At 51.5% G+C, this 26,149-nt stretch overlaps 1 protein-coding gene across 7 annotated transcripts in view; it reads right to left on the reverse strand.

The window, feature by feature from the left end:
• Positions 1–26,149, reverse strand: part of CNTFR (ciliary neurotrophic factor receptor) — a 443,800-nt gene that overhangs the window by 320,405 nt on the left and 97,246 nt on the right. For 4 of the 7 annotated variants that reach the window (XM_054033198.1, XM_054033202.1, XM_054033196.1 and 1 more), the window contains exon 1: positions 6,657–6,737. The exons of the other annotated variants lie outside the window; for them this stretch is intronic. In XM_054033198.1, coding sequence (XP_053889173.1) covers positions 6,657–6,704 — 48 coding nt within the window. In that variant the 5' untranslated portion in view covers positions 6,705–6,737. Of the gene's footprint in view, positions 1–6,656; positions 6,738–26,149 lie in introns of those variants that run through there. 7 annotated transcript variants of the gene reach the window in all.

Here is a 26,149-nt window from a genome sequence, read left to right on the forward strand (position 1 = left end):
GCGACAGGCCAAACACCCTGAGAGGTGACGTGCGTGGCTGGTGAATACCTGCGCCTCCCTCCTCCCCGCCCGGCCAGAAACAACTCAACCAAGCCACCCTGCGAACGCCAACAAGCAATGGAGCCACTTGCAGTGAGCGGGGTCTGCCCGCAGGCAGTGCCCAAACCAGCCCGCAGCGCCGGCCACACTCAGGGGGAGGGACTGTGACGTGGGAGGTACAACCAGGTCTGGTGTGCACGGGGGCTGGGCAGCCTTTATGGTTCCTGGGGGTGGGCTCGGCCTGCTCCATTGGCCCCTGGGCAGGGAAGAGAAGGCTGTGGCCCATCTCCTGTGGGACTATGTGTATCGAGGGAGCAGGCCCTGCCGTTCTGGAATAATTAGAGGTCACCCCTTTCCCACTCCCCCTCCCCAGGAGATGCTGCCCCTGACCAGCCACTGTCCAGCGGGTGGAACTGAGTTACCGCACAAGCCTGGCAGAGGGGCCGTGGGAAGAGCAGGGAACCCCAAGGGATGAAAGACAGCGAGGCCCCCCAGAAAACATGCATGCTCACCCCAGTGCACCGACAGCCTGCAGCCGCGGAGGTCTGGGATCCCAGGGGTTCCTGACCGGGCACTCCAGCAGCCTGGACGTCAAACAGAGCAGGGTTAACCCATCGCTAAACAGTTCTGGAAATCCCATCCAAAGGCCCAGGAACGCGACAAGGACCCTCGCTTCAATGGACTTTCCTCGGTCAAGCTTAGCTCAGGCAAACTTCCTGTGAAGTCAATGGGCCCCATTCCGTTCTCACTAAGGCCGAGCTCCCTCGAATCCAGCGAGGCCGCTCCCGAGGACGCGGACAGATGGCAGAACGGAGTCAGGCTCAAGGCGAGTACAGGGGGAGCAAAGGAGGAAGGCACTCAGGGGCAGCCCAGAGTTTGCAGGGAACTCCACATGCTGCTTAGCCAATCACCGAGGCCAGGCTGAGCGACTCAGAGGGGAGCAGAGAGGATAGAGCGGCTCCGAGCTGCATCCTGGGCTTCCTTAAGACACTCACATTGTCTTCTTGCTTTTTCCCCTTCTTCCCCTCCCCCCCTTTGGACCAAAGCAAATCCCCTAATCCCAGCTCCTTTCCGCCAAAGACGCATGCACCTGCGAAGTGGCTGGTGCCAGCATGCAAACCGGAGCCAAGCACAACGACCGGGCCAAAGAGCCCTCATCGCGCCGAGACCAGCTTTAAAAAACAACTGTATTTCGCCCAATCCCTGTTCATCTGGCCTGCGTTATTGCTCCGGTTGTGTTCCCAGCCCACAGGATCAGCCGAGCTTTCTGTGTCTGCAACAAGACGCTCGCTCTTTCCCGCTACCTCGTCCACCCCTTCGCGTTCAACGTAGGGTGAAACCAGCCTCTGGCCTAGACACCACATAAACGAACGCCCCGGCATTTGTTCCATTCCAGTCACTTCCATGGGGCACGGAGCCTGGGGTCCTGACTGCGGCCAGCACTCTGGGAGAACAGGTGAGGCCACGCTAACAAGTGCGCTTGCACCTCAGGCGGGCAAAACATTCACAGTGAAACGCGTGAAACGCACGCCTCCTTGCAAACCCCCAAATGGTCTGAGACTCCAAAAAGTCTGACTGCCCACAGAGCACAGGGCAGAGGATTTAACCCAGCCATTCCTGCTTCGAGCCGAGTGGTAGTGGAACTACCGTGTGTCTTACAGCAGTGGTTTTCAACCAGGGGTCTGGGGCCCACTGGGGGGCCACAAGCAGGTTTCAGGGGGTCCGCCATGCAGGGCCAGAGTTAGACTTGCTGGGGCCCAGGGCAGAAAGCCGAAGTCTGAGCAATTTAGCTTCACAGGGCTCCTGTGGCGTGGGACCCCGGGCAACTGCCCTACTTGCCACCCCCTAACGCTGGCCCTTGCTTTTATATGCAGAAAAAAAAAAAAAAAAAAACAGTTTTTGTGGCACAGACGAGCCGTGGAATTTTTACAGCATGTTGGGGAGGCCTCAGGAAGAAAAGGGTTGAGAACCCCGTCTTACAGCCTTGTCTTAACTAGGATTTTTCCCTTGTCTTAGTTACCACGTTAGCTAACATGAGTTAAGAACACACCTTTTTCCCTAGTGAAGACGCCCAGTCTTGATCCAAAGACTCCAAGAGACAGAGAATCCACCATTTCCCTCAGACAGTTGTTCCAGTGATTAACCCGCCTCTCCATTAAAAGTTTGTGTCTTAGTCCCACTTTGTAGTTGTCTGGCTTCCACTCCCAGTGACTGGATCTCGTTTTGTCATCGATTCCAAGGCCAGAAGGGACCAATGTGATCATCTAGTCTGACCTAACCGTCCAAGACTGGCCATAGAACTTCCACCAAATAATTCCACGCACAGACCTTTTAGAAAAAAACATCCCATCTTGATTTAAAAATGGCCAGTGATGGAGAATCTGCCCCAGCCCTTGGTAAATTGTTCCAGTGGTTAATTACCTTCACTGTCAAAAATGTACAACTTATTTCTAATCTGAGTGTGTCTAGCTTCAACCTCTGCCTTTTTCTGATAGATTAAAGAGCCCTCTAATATCAGAAATTTTCTCCCCATGTTATTTACAAACCTGAGATTGTAGAAGCTGCCTAGGAAATTTAGAGGTACAACTCCCATTCATTTCGATGAGAATTATGCATCTAAATCCCCTAGGTCTGCTTTGTAAATCTCAGCCAAAACTTTGGGGGAAAAGTCACATTAAAAAAAAATAAAAATAAAAAAAGGAGAGAGACTATTCTGGACAGAAGATGATCCCTATTTTTGTGCAAACATTGTTTTGCCCAGAAAAACATCCGGAACACAATGGTTTTGCTGTCAAATGACAAATTTTTGCAAAGATGAGAAACTTCAGAAATTGAGAGTGTGGAAAATTTCACACACACACAGACAAAATAAAGGCTCCTGGTCACTTTAAACTACTACAATTTTGCCTACACACACAAGCAATCAGCAACATGTGGAAAGGAAACAGAGAAAAAGGCTGGGAAAATGTAATGAACTGTCATAGCTTAGCACTTTTTGCTTCTTCATGACACATGACCAAGGCTAAGCAAATGCCTCAGAATTATTTCCCATGAACTCATAAAAGGTTGAATTACATTCACCTGTGCGCGCTCTCCCCAAGTTTGTGTCTGCTTGCCAGAGGCAGTCTAGTTCTAGGTAAGAAAGTTCATGGAAGCAGTAAACCTTCGAAAATAGTTACAGAAAACTAATTTTGTGGTGAGCATTCTTGGCACAAACCTGTTTCCGAGAACTTTGCTCAGCCATTACCAGTGTTTATCAAATGCATTGAGGTCGTGCCCGGAGGCCTGCCCTGAGATGGAGGTGTACAAACAACCAGTGAGAGAGCATCTCCTCCCAGGAGAGCTCACAGTTGAAATAGGCAAGAAGGTAACTGATGCCCTGAGATTTTCAAGAGAACTCTTCTCTTGAAACAGCCAGATTTCCAAATGCATTCAGCAACCAATGGCTTGTTCTCAATGAGACCTGAGCACTTGTGAAAATCTGGCTCTAAGTGACTAGGTCCAGGGCCAGACAGAGAGTCTGTGGCAGAGCTCTGAACCGACCCTAGATGTCCCGAGTCCCAGCCCAATCCCTTCACCACAAGACGAGCCTTCCTCCGATCAGGGAACAGATGCAATACCACGTGAGCTGCATATCAATCAAAAGTAGCTACTGGAGCTCAAATTTCCAATACGGAAAACTCCCAACAAACTGCTCCTGAATGATCTACGGGGATAAGAGCTACTGGCAGAAATTATTCTGTAATTAATTATTCTGTAAATAACTGTAATTAACAAAGAAAACTGTATTATGCTTCATTTTCACAAACATACACGGTCCCTGCCCCAGAGAGCTTCCAATCTACCTACACAGCTTCCAATCACTACACAGATTGAAAGAGGAGAGATTTCCTTGTAGAATGATCTGCTACTAATGACTGGTTCTGATCTACATAAGACATAGCACCGTCATGATGTGAGCAGTGTTATGAGATGAAATCCTGACTCCTATCAAGGATGGTCGCCCCATCTCAAAAAGATGTATTGGAATTGGGAAAGGTACAAAAAAGGACAACAAAAAGAGCACGCGTGCTAGTTCTGTGCTGGCACAGGAGTGCTGTGCGGCCTTAAATAAATCCCCTCTTCTGTCTGGGTCGGAGTTCCCTAGCAGCACAGAAAAACTCGCAACAGAAGCTGAAATGCACCGATGGAAAGAGAAGGTTTTTGGAACCTCAGCAATGGGAGAAAGTTCCCGGGTAGTCCTTATGTCCTCTGTGCCAGCCATCTGGGGAGAAGACATCTGCTAAAGCACCCCGCCTTGTCCTGAGCTCCATTCGACTTGCTCCAAGATGCAGTTCATGCTAAGCCTTTTGAAAATAAGCCCCATGGAAAAGTAAAGAGGGAGCAGAATTTGCTGCTAGAAGAGATCCTGAAGCTGAAGGCAACGATGCCTCCATCGGCCAGGCAGAAAATATACCTCAAGGTGGTTAAACTTCACAGGGGGAAAGACAGAGAAACCAGGAATGAAACACAAATCACCCAAGACAGGACTTGCCAAGGGGCTGCCGCACTGCTGTGTTATCTGCCGGCCAGGTGGGCATTCAAGTGGGCCCCTCCATGAGCCAGCGCATCTTCCCGCTGCATCCAGATCAGTGAATGCCCCTACGTACGCACCACAGGACACAAGCTGGGGAAAGGAGAGATGACTCAGGGGGCAGCCCGCTCCTCAGTAAGGGCATCTCCGCAGCCAAGATGGGCACCGCAAAGCTAACCTGCAACTCATGGCAGGCTTCACCGAGTGCATTGGGGTTTCTTCACTTGCAGATTTTAATGAGTTTCCCCAGCTGATGTCTGCAGGACAGGGAAGGCGAGAATGACCCACATCGAATGAGCATGCCGGGCTTCCAGCCCCCCTGTGCCAGCTTGGATCTGCATGCCAGTGTGGAGACAGGCCTGCATCTGCTGCTTCTCCTGTGCACCATGACTGAGCATGTTCCCAATCATCTCCCCCAGCCCCAGTTCCTATGTAGCTCAGAGCGAGTGGCTGTTCTCTAGCGGGACAGGTCAAAGGACTGAGACGCCAACTGCTCTGGTTTGCACATGGGCTGCACAGCATTCCAGATGGTCCCACCCCACTTGCTAGGGCACCACTGCCCCCGAAAGACAAGGCTGGCACCGCCCAGCAGGGAGCCGGAGGCATTGCCCCGTGGGATGCTGCCCTCTGATCCCACCAGACTGTAGGGAAAAGAGAGGAAGCATCTTCCTTTGTTCCGCAGCAACTCTCTCTCTCTCTCTCTCTGGCTGGTTCATGATTTGTGCTAGAGGCATGCCAGGCCATCTCCAGGCTCTCTGCGGGGCTTTCGGGGGAAGAGGAGAGAGGGGGAGTGCAGGATGCTATCCCAGTGGTGAGATGAACCGGGACCTTTGATGTCTAACCTACCCAGGCTGGGAAGTAGTGAGTAGCCACCACTGATTTTCCCATGCAGCTAGTACATCACCCTTGGGATGCTGGAACTGAAAGGAAAGCGATAGCCAAGCCCAGCAATGAAGGGGTTACGGGACCGTTCTAGATCCAGGAGCTGCTTGGGAAATGTCAGTTGTTTATTGTGGGACATTTTTTTAAAAAAAGTTTCCTCTGAACTTTCTGCACTTTTATTTTTCACATGCCCTACCCCCCACCTCAACAGATTTTGGTTTTTCAAAACAACTAACAAAGTTTGAAAGGAACAAACGTTTTGCGCATTGACAGAGAGGCCATTTTCCATCAAAAAATGTTTGTGATGGGAAATTTTAGACCAGTTACCTCATTTCCCCCAGCTCGCACTCTCTCTGTCCTGCCCCACTGAGCAAAGCCCAAAGCCTCAGAGTAGGAACTGAAGCGGGGCTGAGTACAGAGAACTGCTGTGGACAATGCTTGCTAGATCCTTGTTTGATTAGCAGCTCATTTGCAAACCGATCCCGAGTCCCTTTGAACATATTTGCTCTTTGTAAGTATTTGCTGAATAGGTTGGCTGGACCAGTGGACTGTTTGCAAAGTAGCCATTATTCATCATTGTGGCGCGTGGTTGGTTGCCCGAGTCATGTGCGGTAGTTTCCGCACCCCGATTGGATGACTCGGGCTTTATTTTAGACAGAAGAAGAGCAAACAATAATGCACTTTGCAGTATGAATGTTTGGACTGACAATCGTGGATGCAAATGGTCACGGGACGTCATTTCCAGCAAGTGCCTGGCAGCCGTCAGTAACGAATGGGAAGAGCCATGAATTGCAGCAAACCAAACTCTTTGCTCGCTTATTTACAAAGCCATTCCCCGTCCCCGCCTCCCCTTTAACCAGGTCTAGTGGAAATCAGATGCTGTACCAGACACCAGCTTCCTGGGGAAAATAAATGGCACACAATAAAAGCAAGGGCTATTCAGGCAGATACAGCGTGCAGGGAGCTCAAGCACAAGCAGAGACAGGTTTTAAAGCTCTTTGGAATCCTCCGGGGACTGGCGAGCAGTCGTGTTGCTCTCCCGTTAATCACTTGAAGGGAGTCGGAAGCACGGGCGAATGGAAGAGAAATGTCATCAGGATGTCAGTCTGTCTTAGAGGCAGGTCAATAATAAACCCCCCAAGCAGAGGAACCGCTTACCTACCACAGCGCAGAAAGCCAGCGACCAAGGAGGCAAGACTGGCTGCACCATTCTGAAATGCTGTCAACAGCGGCGGGACGCGCTGCCAGAGAACTGACATTATTGCAGGTCGTGGGACATGATCGCTTGGGCACTTTCCGTCAAATAGCCTGGGCTGCCACCTTACTGTGAACTTGCTGGTGGCCAGAATAATCTAGCTGGCCACAAGCACCTGGCAAAATACATATACTGGAGTCAGTTGCACCACAGAAATGCAGCCATCTCTGGGGTGGGGCATGGTCACTGTTAAAGAGCCTGCTCCTGTTGATGGGATGAAGGATGGCAGGTGTGGACATCAGCAGGGCCTGAATGACGGTGGCCAAGTCACTTAATCTCCTTGTACCTCTGTTTTGCTATCTGTGAAACAGGGATAATATCACCCTGCCTCACAGAAGTGCGGGGAGGCTAGATCCAAGAGACTCCGATGCTACAGCACGGAACTCCACATAAATGCCTGCAAACAGTCAGTGTCTAAGCACCTTTTGAATTCAGAGAGCAGGACCGGGTGTTTGAATCCCACCCCTGTGGCTCTGCGGTTTCCCCTCTGGCATTACAATGGATTTATCAGCAGGGTGTCACACTGCAACTGTCTCTGCTGTTGGTGCCTTCAGATCCCTTCTCCAGGCTCTCTCCCTTCGCACGGACCACAGCGAGCAGTGGGCAGCAGTTTAGCCACAAGGGGCAAAAAGCAGTGAAGATTTTCAGAGCTTCGGCAATGGCCTTGCGAATTCACAGTTGCATTTCCATCCAGCAGCGTTGGCACATCTTTGTGCAAGCAGGCTGTTGTTCACTGTAGTGTTGCCTGCTTGGTAATATTGAAAAACCGGACACTCCAGCTGGAGTGCCGGAACATCCCGTGCCCTGCCTCTTCCCCCGAGACCCTGCCCCTGCCCGCCTCTTCCCCCTGAGGCTCCACCCCCGTCCACTCCTCTTCCCCGCTCACCCAGGAGCTCACCTGTGGAGCAGGGGCTGGGAGCTGTAGTCGCCCGACGCACATGGGAAGTGTCTCCAGCTGAGTGGGGGCTGATGCCCACAGTAACCAGACTTTGGGTGTCCAGTCAATAGATCTGACTGGACACAGACAAACCCTCTGTTCAACTGAAGTTTCTGGTCGAAAACCAGGCACCTGGCCACCCTAGTTCACGGACGAGAAAGCAGAGGCTCGCAGGGACCCACCTAACGAATGCATGCAATTCATGCAGGGGCAGACCGCTAGTATTCTTTGTATCCCCATAGTGCCTAGGAGCCCGCGCCATGGCCTAGGAGCCCAGCCGAAAGGATAAGCGTGGGGGAGGAGGGGCTGCTAGGGGGCTTTGCTTGCTGTGACTTCTCACTGAGCATTCACAGACAGCTACAGGGGCTCTCTCTCTTTGTAGCAGATGAGGCTGAACCTTCCAGGACACATACAGTTCAGGCTCTGGAGGGAGCTCAGGGGTTGATTTTTCCCCTCATGTTTCCAGGTAGTGTGTACAAGGACATGACATATTCAGACACCGGGGTGTTCCTGTGCTAGGATACTGGTTCAGCATGGATAGGCTGCGTCTTCTGCAAGGGAGGAGATCATCGGCCTTGTTCTGATCTTGCTCACCCCAAAGTAAATCAGCAAGGTCTCCAGCCACAATTGAGTGACTAGAGATTTCAGAAGCCTCAAACTTCTGGGGACTCCGCTTGAGGGGCCTTAAATGGGCCTGATTTTATAGGCTGGGTGCTCCGCACTCTCTGAAAATCTCCCCCTTTAAGGCATCTCAACTTGGGCCCCCCAAATCCCCAGGCACTTTTGAGAAATCGAGCCCAATCGATGCCTAAGAGAGAGAAGACTCCAGTTCAAAATAGTTACCTATCCCAACATGCACCGCGTTTCTTGGCTAACCCTACAGACAACATCTTAAATCATCAACACTGAAATTTTATAAAATAAAGCACCCCAGTTTTCCCCTCTCTGAGCTCTTTGGCTGATCTCCCTCTCCCCGCCCCCAATTTTCCCAGCTTGGCCTATCCAAAGACCTTCCCTTTTATTTATAAATTGGTCTCTGGACAGTTGCAGTCTGTGGCTCCCATGCACTGCAGGAGTTTGGGTCGCAGGCATGGTAGGGGAAGACGGATCTGTTCTGAGAGGGGGAAATAAGAGGTGTTGACTGGAATTTTAAAAAAGAAACAGAATGGGGAGGCATGTTATGGCCGCCATCTTGATCAACATTAGGGATTGAATTAGGTATTGCCAGCTCTGAAAACATTCCTTGCTTAAGCCAGACCCAGTAGAGGTGAGGGGGTCTATAAGAGACCATATTGTCTGTAGCTTGGGCACAGAGAGGGACGTGTCACACACCCTGACGTGACATTAGGTTTTGTAAAAGCTTCATGTCACAAAACTGAAATGACAGGCTCAATTTGACCCGACAGCGTCCCTTTTAAAGTGCTTTTCACGTGGGTGAGAAGTGCCCAAAGGACATCCCTAGAGAATGCATTCTTCTGTTTATCCCGAGATTAGATCCCATGTCAGCATGCCCTACACATCCCGCTGTTGCAGCAAACTCCTAAGCCAGCCAGCAGATCACATGGGTAATTCGTTTAACTCAATTGAATTATTCAGAACAACATGCAGTTCTGGAGGGTAACTAACGTTTAGAAATCAGCATGGAATAGCCAGGCCCTCGCATCCAATTTCTGGTGTCACCCGGGCTGGAAAGACTGTGGGAAGGGTTACTGATTTGTCTGTCACCGACCATTCCTCCCTCACTGGGGATCTCAGCAGACAGGCCAAGGACTGAACAGGAACAAAGATCAAAGAGGCCAGACTCCTGTCTCCCCACACAGCGGTGCATTGGCAGGGGGAGCTCGCTCGCTGCCCATGTACTGCAGACCCCATGGATAACAGACGCCTTTGGTCTATAGGGCGGCCCACATGGCTCCTCTCATCAGCACGAAACTCACTTTGGCCTTCCACAAATAAAACCCAGCCCAACATACCTTTACAAACAGAAACGATCAAGGAGGACAGACCGAAGGAAGATCCCCAAACACATGCAGACAGCAGACCCTTCCGAACAATATTCCGCTGAGACTAATTGGGGATGATTTCTGAAGGCTGATGCCATTGTTAACCTTTGTCCACATCCCCCGCCCCGCCGGGCATCTCACGGCCACACGGGATTGTACCAGAGCAGCCGGGACGATGATTTCATTTGATCTTCCCTGGTAGCACCATTAGGCACTTTGGAGGGAAGCATTCGATCAGCGTATTGCTGCAGCCTACCCATCCAACTGCCCCTTCAGCTGAGATGGAGAAGTTCTCCATGTTCTTCCAAGATAGAGCTCTGTAGCCAGCCCTTCGACCCAGATACCATGCACCAAGACCTTTTGTTTGCGATTAGCACACCCCAGCCCATGTCGGACGCATCCATTATTCACAGGCCTTGCCAAAGACTTAGAGCAGTGGGTCCCAAACTTTTTTCCCCGAAAGACCCCTTCGGCATCTGACTAGAGGTCCTGCACTTTTCAATCTTGGTACTTCCGGAATATTCCCCCATGCGTGGGAACGTCCCACCCCCAGCATGACCTTGAATGCAGGGGGAACCTCTGGTTTAGACAATTTGTTTTCAGTGTTAAACTCAATTCACAAACTCGCCATACACACTCTTCTCTATTTATGTTGGTGGCCTAAGCTACGTTGCCAGCTCTAGCAATTTTTTTCACGAGTCCTGCGATATTTAGTGTTTTTCTTAAAGCTCCAGGAGTCATGAGAATCTCAACTTCCAGGTTTAAAACAAACTAAACATAAGTTTCTAGCCCTCATGGTTGCAGAGAAAAGCTTGAAAAACGTCACCCAAATGCCCCCATCACGCTCACCCTGAAGGCAAATAAAAAGAACCCAAACGGATTTTTTTAATTGCCCGATTTTTCATGCAAATCTCGTGATTTGGGGCCTTACGTGTGATTTTTTTAAATGTGTGAGGTTGGGTAACACTGCTGAAGTCACATGGCAATTTTTCAGCTCTCTGACTGGATGACTGGAACTCAGAGGAATAGCGAGCAGCACACTAAGGGGGAGCGGAGGAACGTTCGGGGGGGGGTGAGGGAGGCAGGGAGGGAGCACCACCCTGCCCCACTAAGCTCTCAGCTCTGCTCCAGCCGTGGCCCTGGCCCGGCCCCAGCTCTAGCCCCAGCCTCGGCCTCCTTACCCCCGTCCCCTCCCTTCCCTGGGAGCTGCCGCCCTGCTCTTGGCCCCGGCTCCCGACCGCAGCTCCCAGGGAGGCCCGAACAGGGTAAGGGGAGTGTGAGGGCAGGATGTGAAAAGTTTGGGGACCACTGGCATGGGGGCAAGAATGGGGGGTAAAGGGCTGTGGCCAGCATACTCCTGCTTGCAGCTGATCCCCATCCGCCGGAAGGATCCCTGGTGCCAGCGACAGTAACTCTCAGGCTACTTTAACTGGTGCTGGAGACAGGGCAGGGATCCGAAAGCCCCTGTGTCAGGGACAGCCACCACTGCCATCCCCACGCCAGACCTGGAGCAAGCGTGGCTCAGCTGATCTGGAGAACGTGGCCCAAGATTTCTCCATGGATCACAGCGTGAACAGAGGTCAGCCATGTTAGCCACAGAAAACAGTCTTTCCTGTCCAGTGGTGTCACCTCACCGACACATACGCGCACGCACTCACACGATCTGAAGAAGCAGCAAAATTTTAACCTCAAGCCCGTTTGCCAATACATCCCTGCAAAAAAATAACCCCTCTTGCTGGCGCTGGGCTATACTAGGGTGACCAGACAGCAAGTGTGAAAAGTCAGGACAGGGGGTGGGGGGTAATAGGAACCTATATAAGAAAAAGACCCCAAAATCGGGACATCTGGTCACCCTAGGGCTGTACTCACCGTGTGATAGCTGGTGGGCTCCTCCCCAGGACTTACTGACACTCGTTAGACAGCAGGACTTTGATTGCCTTCCTCAAGTCTCGCTGGGCACGAGGCAGTGTGTATATATAGCGCTTTGAAAAATGAAATTACACAGCACTACACAGCTGTTTTGAGAGGAGAGAAGATCCGCACATGTGGGAGTACATGATGGGTGTTTGGAAAGGGCTTGCTTTTAGACAGCGCTGGGTTTTTGGCAGAGCTTTAGGGCATTTGTTCTGAAGCTGTGTTTACGCGCCTTTGATCAGACGTGTTTAACTTTTCTGGTGCGTGACAGCAGCAAAACAAGTTTGATATGTGGATAATGAAACACTTTTTCTTTTCTTTTTTTTTGTAAACCCTTAACAAGGTTTTGCACATCAGCAACTAAACAGGGGACAGCAGCAGCATTGTAACAACTGCTGCATGTTAACAAAGAAAAAAATCCCCAACCAACCAACCAGCTCATTTGTTAGAGCTTTTCATCTGAACCGGCTGCATCCTTACCCAGCAAAAATCACACCTTCATCTTCGGGAGAGTTGTCTGAATGTACGGAGCGAGGGCAAAGACAGCAGGCTCCGGATGACTTGGGTTGTAAATTATGACCCCTCTCCTGTTGAAGAGGATAAACCCCTCAAGGGTCTCTCCAAACTTAAAGCCTGTAAACAAGCTCTCTCCAATTTGTTACAGTTCCCAGCTACAGAGCCTTGGCTCTTTAGCCGAAATGTCAGAGACGCAGGCGCGCGCGCGCGTGTGTGTGTGTGTGTGTGTGTGTGTGTGTGTGTGTGTGTGTGTGTGTGTGTGTGTGTGTGTGTGTGTGTGTTATAGGTCCTCCTCCCCCCACCCCACCCCGGCACCACCCCCCAGCACTGATCTGCAGAGGAAATTAATTGTTAGCAGCACCAGCTACAGAACTTTCGCTCGAGCTGTAGCAGCTCATGCTTTGAGCTGTGGAGGTCCCGGGTTCAAACCCCAGTGTGTCGGCCAAGGGGATGGCTGTCATGCTTTTGAGATCTGGAGGGCCCTGCTTTCATTTCCTCCCCAAAGAAGCAGGTTCCTGCCGGATGTCAGGGACACAGGGGTATCCTCTGCCCCTCTCCTTGGACACACTGCTCCATGTAGATCCAGGCTGATTTTGGTTCCCAGGCCACGCCTGCATCCTGTCCCTCACCCATGCCTGCATTTTCCCCATGATCAGGTATCTCACACCTTGATGTCTCATCTGGGTGCCCATCTTGACGTGCTCAGTTCCTGACTGTACCAGGACTGCTGTGTGCCTTGTCGACTGGGAACCTGTGCCTGTCTTCATTTCCCTCAGGCCTTTAGTCCCAAAGCCAGAAACCTGGAGACATCAGGGAAGAGGAGCGAAATGCTGGATTACATGTTGCTCTGGTATCAACCTGGAGAAGCTCCATTCGGGGAGCCCTCTGGGTTCACACCGATGGAAGTCAGAGCACACCTTGGCTGGCTCTTACTGGACAGATCTGGCTTAGGGATATGAAAAGGCACCAGAGACCAAGTCCTTGTTGTAGAGCAAAGCCCTGTTCTGTCCTCAAACCACACTGGCCCAGGGCCAAGGACTGGCAAAATTCACTCCTGGAGCAGTGATGGATCTAAGGTCCCAGATCTAGTAAGTCAGAGGTATAAAACTAGGAGCTATATGCCATTTGGGGTAGGAGAGCACTTGCTTCTAGGACTGGAAGATCCCAAGATATCAGACACTAAACCCACAGCATTACATGTAAAAAAGCTGGATTTGGTCCTCCACAATGCGCAAGTTCTAGTTTTTGTCTCTTTCTGAGCCCTGTGCGGTTGGGCTCATGGTAGCGGTGATGATCTGGCTTTACAGGCGGAGGCCTAAACCGATATAGTACCAACAATTTAAAAAATGACTCTCTGAAACGTTCCTAAAATAGACGTTCTGACAAGCTTGTGACACACAGGCAGCCTGGTGCAGTATAAAAGGTTTATTTGCACTCATTGGGGATGGCACGCACGCCGGAACTCCAGCACCGTCTCAACACCTGCGACCAACGAAGCCACCCCAAAAACATGCCAGTGAAACATACGACACCCACACATAGTCTTCCTATGCAGGGAGAGCGAGTGAGAGTATGTCTGTGATGCGATATGGACACACAGCGGCTGCCATTCAAAAGTCCAGAATTTGTCAATGGTCACTACAAAGAGGTATCTGAGATCCCGCTATCCCCTGCGGACTTAGACTAGGAAATAATTGTATGCTGCAACCGCATCGTACAACCTGGAAGATATACGCAGTCATGTGTGAGAGAGATCATTTCTCCACAGGTGGACACGGAAGTGTATGTTTGGTGGTGATAAATATTTAACATGCTTTTAGTCCTGAAAAGGCCTAGCTCTGAAGCCATCAGCCTGTAAGTGAAGACCAGGGCTGATTAATGGGTTAAGCAGCTCCCAGTTATGGAAGGTTAGGATCAATCCCAATTCTCTGCTATTTGTTGAATCTTTAATGCTTTTTATCGGGAGTGGAGATTCTTGGCAGAGGTTAGCATTTTAATAGGGCCACTTTAACTGCATAGATTTTAAAGGGATAAAAAAAACGAGGTTTTCATGCGGTCACTTTGTTAAATTAAATTTAAAAAAAAAAAAAAAAAAAGGTTTGGAAAAGCCCATTTTTCTCCAGGGCGAATTTGCTGCTTTCAGAGTCTGGCTCTCCCCTCACTCTTAGTGCATGGCAGGGCTGTGAAACAATCAGTTATACCCTCCCTCAGCAGATCTGAGCCACAGCTACTCCACCAGGAACAGTCATTTGTTCCTTCCACCTGCAGGCTTCACAGAAGCTCCTTGGAGGAGCCGGAATCTAACTGTTTCAGAAATATTTGGATGAGTCAGAGGCAGGAACACCATGTTGTTTGTTTAGCACGTTATCACTTTAGTAGCAGGTATCGAGAGAGATGCTAACATTAGGGTAGCATCATGAGGGAAAGAACTATAGGAGAGAGAGAGAGAGAGAATGTGAGGCAAGTGGCGATGACACAAGAGGAAGTGTGATAGACATCACACATGACATGGCCAAACCCAAGAGCTTGATCTTTTCTCCTAAGTCTTATCAGTGATGTACGGTAAACTATGTTAAAATATAAAGCTATGACTAAGTTTCTAAAGGGCTTCCTGGTCCTGCTTGCAAGGTAGGGGGTCTCTGTAGGGAAGCGTGAGATCTGGGTCTTCAGAGTCAGGTTGCAAACAGGTAGCCTTGGTCAAGGTGGGTGAGTTGTACCTTGCTGCCTTAGGGAGCAGCCTGCTTCGTCTCTCTCTGTTTTGGGGTTCTTGTTCTTCAGTTCTGGATTCTAAGCAATAACGTCATGTTACGTTGCAACCTTCCAGCAAGAGGGCTTATGTTTTTATCCATGCCTCTGTGTGTATGCTGTGAACATAATATGATCTGCTTCTCCATCACTGTTGGAAACACCATCACCCCCTCCTATCAGTCAGGCCTATAACCAGGGCATCATCTTTGACTCAGCCCTGTCTCCAGACCCACAACATCCAGGCTGTGTCCAAACCTCACTGCTTCTTCCTCCATAAGCACCCCTCCAATTCAGCCTTTTCTCTCTGCCCAACAGCTGAGAACTGCCCGGACCCATTTTGTTCTTCATATTATTGATTGATAATGCGATAACTGCTGGGAGTCCCCAATCATGGATCAGGGTCCCACTGTACTTGGTGCTGCACAAACAACCCACAAAAAGATGGTCCCTCCTCATCTTCCATTTTGACTCTCCCATGATGCCCTCCTTTCGGGCCCAATGTTCCCCTCCCCCAGTGGACAGTTCCCCTCCCCTGGCTCCCCCACTTTCTCTGTCACATCCAAGAACAAGCTTCTGGTCCCGACCTCCAAGACACGTCTCAGGAAAGCTCCTCCCTCCCGTTCCACTCTTCTCTCTTATCACATCAGCCCCATGCCCTCTCTTCTGCTCTGCCAGTCTCCATCGCCCATTTATCCACGGCTCTCACCCGTGCTGCTCCTTGCACACAGAGTTATCTATCTCCTTCCAATCTCACCCACTTCTTCTATGACACTTGTGGGAAACCGGCAGCAGATTACAGCCAGAAAGTGGGGCAGGATGGGCTGCTGAAGTTGGTCCTCTTTATTTGGCCTGTGAAAAACACATGTACTCGTTGGCACTCCCTCCGTCCTCCCTGCCTCCCCTGGTTACAGCCACTCGTTGCACTTTGGCTTCATTAGAACGTAGGGTCTCTGGGGCAGAGGGCCTCTCTTGCGTGGTGCTTTCACAGGGCCTAGCAAGCCCCTGAGTGCAGCCTCTGGGCGCTTCCTGTCACGCAGAGAGTCCATACCACATCAGAGAGAGAGAGGCAATGCGAAGGGCGAGTGAGAGAAGGAGCAACCGCAAAAGAGTGGGTGAAAGAACACGAGTGGCGCAGAGAGGGGTCGGGGATGCACGAGGAGGAGAGCTCATGCATCCTGGCGCAGGTAGAAGCCACCAGTGTTCCCGCTGAGTTGCTTACATGGGATCAAAGGCCAGCTTGAATGAAGAAATTCAGGTTCCTGATGCCAGGCAGGCAAGGTGGCATTGCCTCACCCCTCCCTTGTACCGCACAGGTTGGAATCGAAGAGGGATGCGCTTCAGGTTTTTATCTTGCTGAAGCCTCTGGGATAGTCTTTTATATGAGGCCTTTGTTCTTTCCCACACGAGGGACTGTATTCTACCCACCTTTTCACACACAGAAACCCCATGGACTTCAATGTGCACCCTTGCCCTGAGCTTGCAGAATGGAGCCCTAGGAAAATCAAAGGCGTTTGGGACCCAAAATTAGGCTCAAAGCCTCCTGCCTCGGGGCCTGCTCCACATGCAGCGAGTGCACTAGCTGGCCCTGGGAGGTGCAGTACAGGGAAGGGGCTCTGTTTTTAGCTTCCCGATGCAGGGACTGAATCAGATCCCGCTCGCATGGGGAGGAGTAACTCTAGCTGAGTCATTGATCTAGGTGAGATCGGAACGAGGCCCTCAGCGGTCACCCCAAGGGTCAGAGATTGGGGGGCAGTTACACCACTGCAAACTCATGCTGGCAGCTCTGGATTTCCTGAGATCAGAACCAGGCCAAGCGAGAGGAGTCTGTGATGGGATAGCAGCAGGAAAACGGGAGACCCCAACGTGGACCCAACTCTTCCAAAGCTCCAAGAAGATATTCGGGGGTGGAAAGGTTCAAATCCTCTTTGCTCGTGATGCATAAATTAAGATTGGACGTTTTTCTGGAAAGCCTGCTCTAGTTCAACCACCAGATATGGGCTGGCTGCAGCAGGGCCTGTGTTACACAGAGAGTCAGACTCGATTATCACAATGGTGCCTTCCGGCTTTAAAATCTACTAACTGGACCCATTCACACACCACGCGGCTCAGTTCACACACTGCCCCACTCACACACTCATTCACACACACTAACCATCCCCACCCTGTCTTGTGCCCCCCATCCTCCCGTGCACACACCACACACTTCCATTCACACACGCTCGCTCCCCGTCTCTCCTCTCCTCGCATTGTCTCCTGCCATTCCAGACCCTCGGCGACACACACGCATCACACTCCCATTCACAGGCCTGGGTACCTCCGGCCTTCAATTACTACACAGCAGGATCACATTTCGACTCTTACATGCAAACCATTTCCATAATCATTGTCGTTGCTCCTCCGCTGTTGTAAACATGGATTAGGGGCTGAGAGACAGAGATGAGCCGTCCCTGTGGATTAACCTGCACGTTGTTTTTTGTGACAACACCAATATAAGATCCAGACTTCTGTCCCTTGCAACGTGACAGCTGGTTCCCAGCTCCGTCAATTAGCGCTTCAGAGAGATGCTATGAGCCATTAGCCTCTGGCCCTCCCTGAGAAGCTGCTGCAGCTTCGAGTCCTTCCAAGCACCCAGATTCCTCGGCATTCCCATGAAAACCTGACGTCTGCCTGCACAGAGAGAACCAGTGCATGCTCTTGTAATTGGCTTTAGTGCACCGAGGCGGGAGCTACCCGACAATCTGCGTGGGTTGGAGGCAGGGCAGAGAGATCTGTGATGCGGGGACTTGACTGCATCCCAGGGGCAATGAATAAGTCAGGGTTTGACGCCCATCGTGCCCCGTAGCCTGGAGGCTTAGCCATCCCCAGGGTGGCCCGTTCAGACTCAGTTCCACCTCTGGGATACGCTCACCCCCTTGCCACATATCGCCCCGGCACACGGCTGGGCACTCAGCCTGGGCACTCCCCTAGCTGAACAACGGCAGGGCGGGGGAGACATCTGGATGCCACGCGATGCCTTGTGGCAGGTCCTGAGTGTGGAATGGGCAGAGGTCTGAGGCCCTGGGAATGCCACGCAGAGGGCGGCATAGAATTAGGCACAGCGGCAAAGCAGAGATAACAAGGGGGTGAGTCCGATACACCACCACCAGCTGCTGTGCACATGGGCGGGGAGGTGGAGTGAGTCAGGGAAGAGCTTACAATAGCAACACCTGTTGTATTGGGTGTACGTTTCCCTCCAAGGACAGACAGACCATTGCTTCACCAGGTTCTTCGGCGCGGTAACCCCTTTCCCCCCCGTCACACCCCTGCCAACCCTATCCACTTGTTTACAGTCCACACTGCGCATCCCCAGCCAGAAATTAGCTCCAGAAAGGTAAATTACACGAGCCAGAAGGTTTGATGGAACACACCCATTGGGTGGCTTGGAGAGACTATTAATGGAGAACTTTCACTAATTGCTTTTGTGTAATTGGGGGCTGCTAGGCAGAACTGGGTAATAAACGAGAGCCAATTACATTTTCTCTTGGTATTTATTTTATTACGTCGAATTCATCAGCTGATGAAGAGCCCCAAGACGACGGCTCATGGCCTAAGGGAAGGGTCATTTAATTCCCCGCTTGGGAAAGCACAGAGGGAACTTTTCCCAGGTGCACAGACTAAACCTCTGTGCCACGAAAGAAGCCCAGGGTCCCACCCCCGCTGCCTGTCCTAGCTACTTAGACTAAGTTCTGGGGCAGGGACTGTCTTTTCCTGCATGTCTGTGCTGTGCCTGGCACAATGGGACCCCGGTCTGGGTCTGCGCAGCATCCGACACACTGGGGGTTTGATCTCAGTTGGGTTCTGCACAGTCCCTGACCCAACAGGGGCCCTGATCTCAGTCGGGGTCTCTAGGCGCTACCGTAGCAAATGTAACGAGTGGCTGGTACATCCACAGAGAAGAGTTTCATTTGCCTTGCACGGGTTCATGGGGGAGGCCACAGCTGCATCTCTTCCTCCCATTCCTGCCCCCCACCCTTGGCAAACCTGTGCGGCGAATGCTTATAGTGCTCTTGTGAGCGCTAGTCGGGGGCCCAGCAAATGCACCTGCCAGCGCACAGCGGCCTCTGCCTGATGTATCCGGCCAGCTGGGAGGTGTGGCCAAGCCTGCACATACTGCTTCTTCCAAACGCTGTCATCACCGTATGGAGCCAGGCTGCGGGAGAAGTGGTTTGTACTCCAGATCACCCGGCCAATCACCATGCATGCTGAACGGCTCCTGCACTCAGCGGCTACCGCTTTGCTCCCTGCTGGCGTATGCCTCTGTCGTGGGGCAGAATCCTACCAATGACCGGCCCTTGGCCATACAGCTCAGCCTGTGTTCCCTGCCGTCCTGGCATACAAGCCATTTACCACCACCGGAGAACATTGACATTACGGCATCACCTGGGCGACAGACTTCAGTGTCCATGTAATTCATGGAGAGACTGAGTGAAGCCCATGCTGGCGCCCTGTCTAACTGAGCGATTATCTCTGGCACGCCTCGCTGCAGTGTCTAAGCACCAGGGTATCCAAGGCACTGCTTCAGAGTTAGTGAAGTGACTGCCAGACAAATTCCAAAGTAGGGGGAAAGTGTCATTTTTCTTGAAAAATTATTAGTAAAGTTCTTTAAAAAGTTTCTTTCTGGTTAGTTTCTTTAAAAAGACCCTGATTTAGGAATATTCTTGCAGACTTACAAGCCGTGTGAGATTCGCCGAGACTCGTGGGTTCACGTTATTCATGCTGGCTACTGAACAGTTGTGAAAACGCTCCTGAATTCTAAGCATTGCATGAATCGCTATCGGTCCCAACTTTCAGACCAGACAGTGCGGTAGTTGCTTTCGATTGCAGGCCTGTCTGAAATATTTCAACCAGGCAGGCAGGGAGCAGATACAAGCACCATGAGGCTCAGCTAACCAATCCCAAACAGCTAGCCATCAACGCAAACAGCATGTGAACCAACACTTCTGAGGACCTGGTCTGTCCCTAGGGCCACAGGACGGGTTTGTGCACAACTGGTGTCCAAGAGAGGCTAGATTCAGAGTGAACAGCATTGAGCTTTATTGACAACCGCCTGGACTGTTAGCACTGGGCCAAACTCCTCAGCCTCCCGACTCAGCATTTAGTCACTCTTTCCTCAGCAAAGTCTGCTGAATGGAGTATTTATTATTGTTCTGGCCAATCACTGAAATGGTCCACTTGGAGGAATGACTTTCAGCGCTTCCTTGAGGAAATCTTTAACAAGATTGATTTTAGAATCAGAGAAATGTGGGGCTGGGAGGGACCTCGAAAGGCGTCTAGTCCAGTGGTTCTCAACCAGGGGCACGTGTAGCCCTGGGGGTGTGCAGGGGTCTTCCAGGGGATACATCAACTCATCTAGCTAGTTGCCCAGTTTTACAACAGGCTACGTTAAAAGCACCAGCGAAGTCAGTACCAACTAAAATTTCATACAGACAATGACTTGTTTATACTGCTCTGTAGACTATACACTGAAATGCAAGTACAATATTTATATTCCAATCCATTTATTTTATGATTATATGGTAGAAATGAGAAAGTCAGCACTTTTTCAGTACCAGTGCGGCTGTGACACTTTCGTATTTGTATGTCTGTTTGTGGAAGCAAGTCGTTTTTAAGTGAGGTGTAACTTGGGGGTACGCAAGACAACGGAGACTCCTGAAAGGGGGACAGTATTCTGGAAAGGTTGAGAGCCCTTAGTCTAGTCCAGGCCCCTGCGCTGAGACAGGACCAAATAAACCTAGACCATCCCTCACAAGTGTTTGTCCAACCTGCTCCTAAAAAACTCTGTGATGGGGATCCCACAATCCCCCTAGGTCGCCTATTCCATAGCTTAACTCTCCTTGGAGTTAGAAAGTTTTTCCTGATATCTAACCTACATGTCCCTGGCTGCAAACTAAGCCGATTCCTTCTTGTCCTACCTTCAGTGGACCAGGAGAACAGCTGATTACTGTCCTGTGTATAACAGCCCTTAACATATTGGAAGACTGTTCTCAGGTTCCCCCCTCAGTCTTCTCTTCTCTAGACTAAACATGCCCAGCTTTTCACCTCTTCTCCGGAGAATTGCAATCGGACCCGGCCCAACACCAAGCCACGAGCTGAAAAGCATCGGGTTGAGAAACACAAATCAGATCTTAGCGTGAAGGGAGTGAACCTCCTCTCTCTGCACTGCCCGGCATGCCAGTCATTAAAACTCCTGCCAGGGAAGGCGCACTTCGGACCCTTCAGACAGTCCCACAGTGGATTAAGCCATCGGGTTTACAGCTCCTTAGAGCCAGGGAAAGGGATCCTGACAGTACATAGTCATGCACATCAGCTCTCCTGCAGCATCCTGGCACTCCTCTGGCCTTATCAGCACCTCCGCTGCCCCACCCCCTTCCCCGGGAAGGGGGCAGGATCGCGGTGAAGGCTGACCAACGAGGGCAAACTGGGTGCATGATGGAAGCAAGGAATGGGTGCCAGGCTATGGATGATTCATTCAAGTTAGGGACTGTTCCGTCGGTGGCACCCAGAGTCTGGGTATTTCTCGGCTTCCCCTATGGCAGGTTTTGTTATGAGCAGAACGGGAGGCCTTCCGAAAGCTCAGAGCAGCGCCTCACCCAGTGGAGATGTAACATTTAGACTCAGTCTTCCGCCTTGTCCACACAAACATTGCCCCAGAGGGAATCAAACCGATTTAGCTAACCTAGGGCAAACTCCTTGGGGACACACTTCCATCAGTTCTAGCGGTTTGCTGGTGCTTGTGTAAATTTATCAACACAAATTCAACTGATATAAGCCAGCTTTAAATCAATTTAGGTGCATCTGTAACCCACACTCCTCCGGGGTGTGGTGCTCTGTCCCCTCTAATGGCACCAAGACCACTTAGAGATGAAAGTCTGTGGCAGCCTTGGCTAAGGGCCGTGCGGCTTTTCACTCATGCAGTAGAGGCTCATGCATTAGCTTCAGAAGTCCCAGGTTCGATCCCGCCCGCCGACAACTGGGGTCTGTCGGCATTACACATCCACACACAAAGTCGCATCTGTTGAAGTGAATGGGTCTGGATTCGTCCCTTTCATGAAACTGGTGCCGGGGGGTGGGTGGGTGTGTGTGTGTGTGTGTGTGTGTGTGTGTGTGTGTTCACCTGCACGCACCAGGCCTTAACAATGGAGCAGGAAATACTCTGTCAGGAGCAAGCTTTCTTGTGCCATTCCAGCTGCTCCCCGGTACCAGCCAGGCTGGGGGTGAACCCATTGGACAGTCCATTTGCATCTCTGCTGCCGGGCTCAGAGGCACCCCCAAAAAAAGCAAGCGATTCAGGTTCAATTCCTGTCTCAGGTGACGATTCAGACCATTTCTTGTTTTATCCAAGGCCTTTGGGGAAAGGCCTTTTGTCATTCGCTATTTGCCTGTCCGGCACCAAACGCGGAGGCCTTCGGGCCCGTCTACACCATGTAAGTTATGAGTTCCGAGGGAGCTTTAGAAGGAAAATTAACTCGCGTTTTCTGAAGCCCTTTTGCCCATGTGGCTTGGCTCCCCCGAGCGCAGCATTCAGCTCCTTTGTTGCTGAGGAGATGTGCTAACATGGGAAATGCATCACGCAGTGGAGAGAGCCTGCCTAAGTCCACAGCTACAGCAGAATCCAAGAGGCAATAGAGGCAGAGAGAGGCGAAGTGATTTGCCCAGCATTCAGCCACTCGAGGGCAGAGCTGGGATTAAAACCAAAGAGCTCCCACCACCCCAGCGTCATGCTCCCTGATACGGATGTTGCTTTAGCACTACGATAGCATTGAAGACAGAGAGAGAAAAACCTCAGCCCAAGAAGCACAGCTGCCTACCTGTTTGTCTGCTTCCTGAGTGCTCGCTGCTGCTTCATCTGAGTACCTCCCAATCCCTATCCGATTGCATCGGCTTGGCACCATGGCGGGAGAGGGGAGAAGGGGTTTTCCCCCATTGTGCAGATGGTGAACCAAGGCACAGGGAAGACTTGCCTAGATTCACGCAGGGAGGCTGAGCTGGGAATTGAACCCATGTCTCGTGAGTTCCACCCCAGTGCTTTAACCATGACCCCCCCCCCCCCCCCACGTCATTCCATGCTACTAGAAATGCACAGGTGTATGGGTGGGTGGGGGTAGGAGTGGGTGATTTTTTTTTCTAGGGCCTCACCTACACAGGACATTACTACACAAACCTTTTCTCCTCCACATGGGCCCACCTACCTCCTTCCTCCTCTCCCTCCCCGCCTTGTCTCCATTTCCATCTCAAGCCCCTCTCCCCTGGGTACTCTCTCCTGCCTCCATTTGCGCCTATATTTTACCGCCGAGCCTGCTGTCACTCACGTAACCTTGCCTGTTTAGTAATTTGTGGCAATAAAGTGTCACTGTAGAGAAAAAATACAGCATCCCCGTGGCGTATAAATCTCCAGTCCATAAATTGCGCAGTGCCGGCATGCGCCCCTCCCCTCTCTTTTTGTGTAAGTGTGACCGTCTAGGAAGAAAAGGAGCCACGCTGGTGTGTGATCTTACAGGAGAGCAGCCTCTTAGCCACCTTCGTTAGGGACCCTAACGAGCGCCGAGTGGCTGGCGTGTGCTGTGATTGCACTGGAGCCATGGGGCCGCGGCAGAAGCTTCCCAGAGCCAGACAGTAACGAAGACACAAGTTGCTGAGATGCACTAGTGACATTCCAGGCTCCCTCCCTGCCACCCTGTATCACCCTCCCTGCACCGGGCTGCAAAACACACACAATCCAGGGATGGGTTAAGAAATCCAGGGTCCCATCGGCACCATGATGCGGGCCCCCCTTCCTCTGCTCCTGCCCCCACTTCGAGAGGCCCTTACCCAACCGGAGAAGCAGAGGGAGACTCTGCCTCCTTGGGAGTAACATGGGTCCCCCTGTGATCCAGAGAGGCTGGAGGAGAAGCAGGGTGGCTCCCTAGTATGTACCCCAACAATCACAGTTTATCTGCTGCACGTGTGGGACCCAGTGCGCCTACCTCCTCTGCCACACACTAAATCCTCTACCAGGAGGGTGCTGGCAGGGGCTCCCCAGAGAAGTGGGCCTTGGAGCTTGCAACTAATTGACACATCTGGGGCAACTCCCATGTCCAACCTACTGTCGCAGGCTCTGTGCAGACTCAGGCAGACGCCCCTCCATTGGTTACATTCAAGACACATTTTCAAGGTTTCTTTGCAACCATTGTGGGCTAGAAACTTTCTTTTAGTGGGAGCAGGGATTCCGGTGTAATCACAGAAGCTGGGTCCATAGGCACAGGCCTATGGATTCACCTGTCCCTGTCAATAAAAGCAGTAAGGGGCAAACCCCGTCCCCCTTCTCCTCCCTTCCCTCTACGACTGCAAAGGGCTCTGCCCAAAGCACAGAGCAGTGCAATGCTGCTACTAGGGGAGGGGGCAAGACTGGGGACCCTGCACCGCATGGGGGGGGAGGAGGGAGCGGTGCAAACCCTTGCAGAGCCAAACCCAGTGAGAGCTCCATGAATGCCACCAATGCAGAGGGAACGTGCCAGGTCTGATCCATCCACTGCTTCGTGCATCCATCAGCCGTTCCCCAACCCATGCAGGGGGAGGAACATGCAGCGACTGCACTGAGAGCATGTGCTGTCCCCAGTTGCAGGAGCTAGGAATGGGAGAGGAGGATCATGGGGGATGGCATCCAGATGTGGAGTGGGGCCAGAAGAGAGCGCTCCCCGATCGATCGCCATCCCGACTGGAGAGTTCGATCCAAGTCAATGGGAGGACCTGGCTGTTGGGAAGGAGAGAAAGCGAGGGGGAAGAGAGGGAGTCCGGAACGGACAGCAAGAGAGGCTCTGGTGCGTGTAGCCAGAGCATGGCGGCCGTCGGGAAACAGCCTGGCCCCAGGTTGGCACATGCTTGCAGTGGCCTGGACTGCTCTTTGCCAGACATGGTAGAATGACACTCTCACTGAAGGATGCTGCTTTTACCAGAAAAATGCTGTTTGCACTAGGAGAACCAGCATCGTCAGTACGGGCTCTGTCGCGCGGCAGGTCTCAGCCTTCTCCAGGGACGTGTGTTACACCGTGGCTATTGCTCACAGACATTCCCCGATCAATTTTCAAACTACCAATACCAGTAAGAAATACAGTCATCTCTTTAGCGTGTATTGGACAAGAGGAATGGTTTGTCTGAAGTGCTGAGACATACCTACTGCTAGGAAAAACCCATGAGCTATGAAAGCAATCTAGGCTGCGGACTATCCATATGAACACACCAAGCCGTGCATCCGACCTTGCTTTCTTTCGTCTTCTCCTTTATAGCCAGAAGTATTTAGTGTCATCTTGCTGCTATCCTTCTGGCTGTGCGCGCGCACACACACACACCCACACACACTCTCTCTCTATCTCAGGATAAGGGCACCAACGAATGCCCATCATGCATAAAGCTAGAGAGTCCCATATCGAAGTTCTGTCCCTGTTCTGGCATCCGCACTGAAATCCCGAACGTTACTTATGAATATAAATACTCTTGTGAAATTTCATAGCCCGTCTAAAGCCCATACGTGGTTTTATCAAGAATGCATTCGCTTCCAGTCTCGCCCACTCGTCAATGGAAAACATGGGCAACAGCTAACAACTCCCTGGAGAGGGACAAAACCCAAACGAACGGAGAGCGAAGGATGTTTGGAATGTTCTGCATGAGCATTAAAAACACCATCAGGGAAGAGACGCATCTCCCCAGGGGCTCAGGAATGGTGTGCGACATGGGGAGAAACACACAACTCAGGCATGAAAATTAACACGCCACCAATAGAGATGAAACCCATCAAACAAGCCACCCGAGCTGGTCGCTAACCACGAAACCAGACAAGTGCAAACAACCTCCTATCTTCCCCCCTTCCCATGTGCCATCTGCAAGTGAGAACAGACAGCACCGGCCATTCAAAGCCGCGCAACGTCACACAGCCTGCAAAGCAGAACAGCAGCATATGGACAACAGCCCCAAGTCAAACACGCCCTGGGATGATGCCGTGTGATGTGCTACCGAGGCTGAATGAGGCAAACAACCAGCTAGGGGGCAAGGAAAACAACAGAGCATAAGCCACCCCAACCCCCAAACAGGAGACAGGACAGGAGAGAGAGATTCTTCTTCGGCTCCTGCATCCCAGTCCCCTGCAGAAACATGGGCTCAGTGCCCTTACACTGGTCTCTATTACTCGACCCAAGTGAGGACTTCAGCAATTTCCCGCAAAGCAGGCCCGGAACTGAACTAACCCCTTTCAGGCTTCTAGCCTCTCCACC

Source organism: Malaclemys terrapin, chromosome 6, assembly GCF_027887155.1.
Source record: "Malaclemys terrapin pileata isolate rMalTer1 chromosome 6, rMalTer1.hap1, whole genome shotgun sequence".
Classification (NCBI taxonomy): Eukaryota; Metazoa; Chordata; order Testudines; family Emydidae; genus Malaclemys; species Malaclemys terrapin.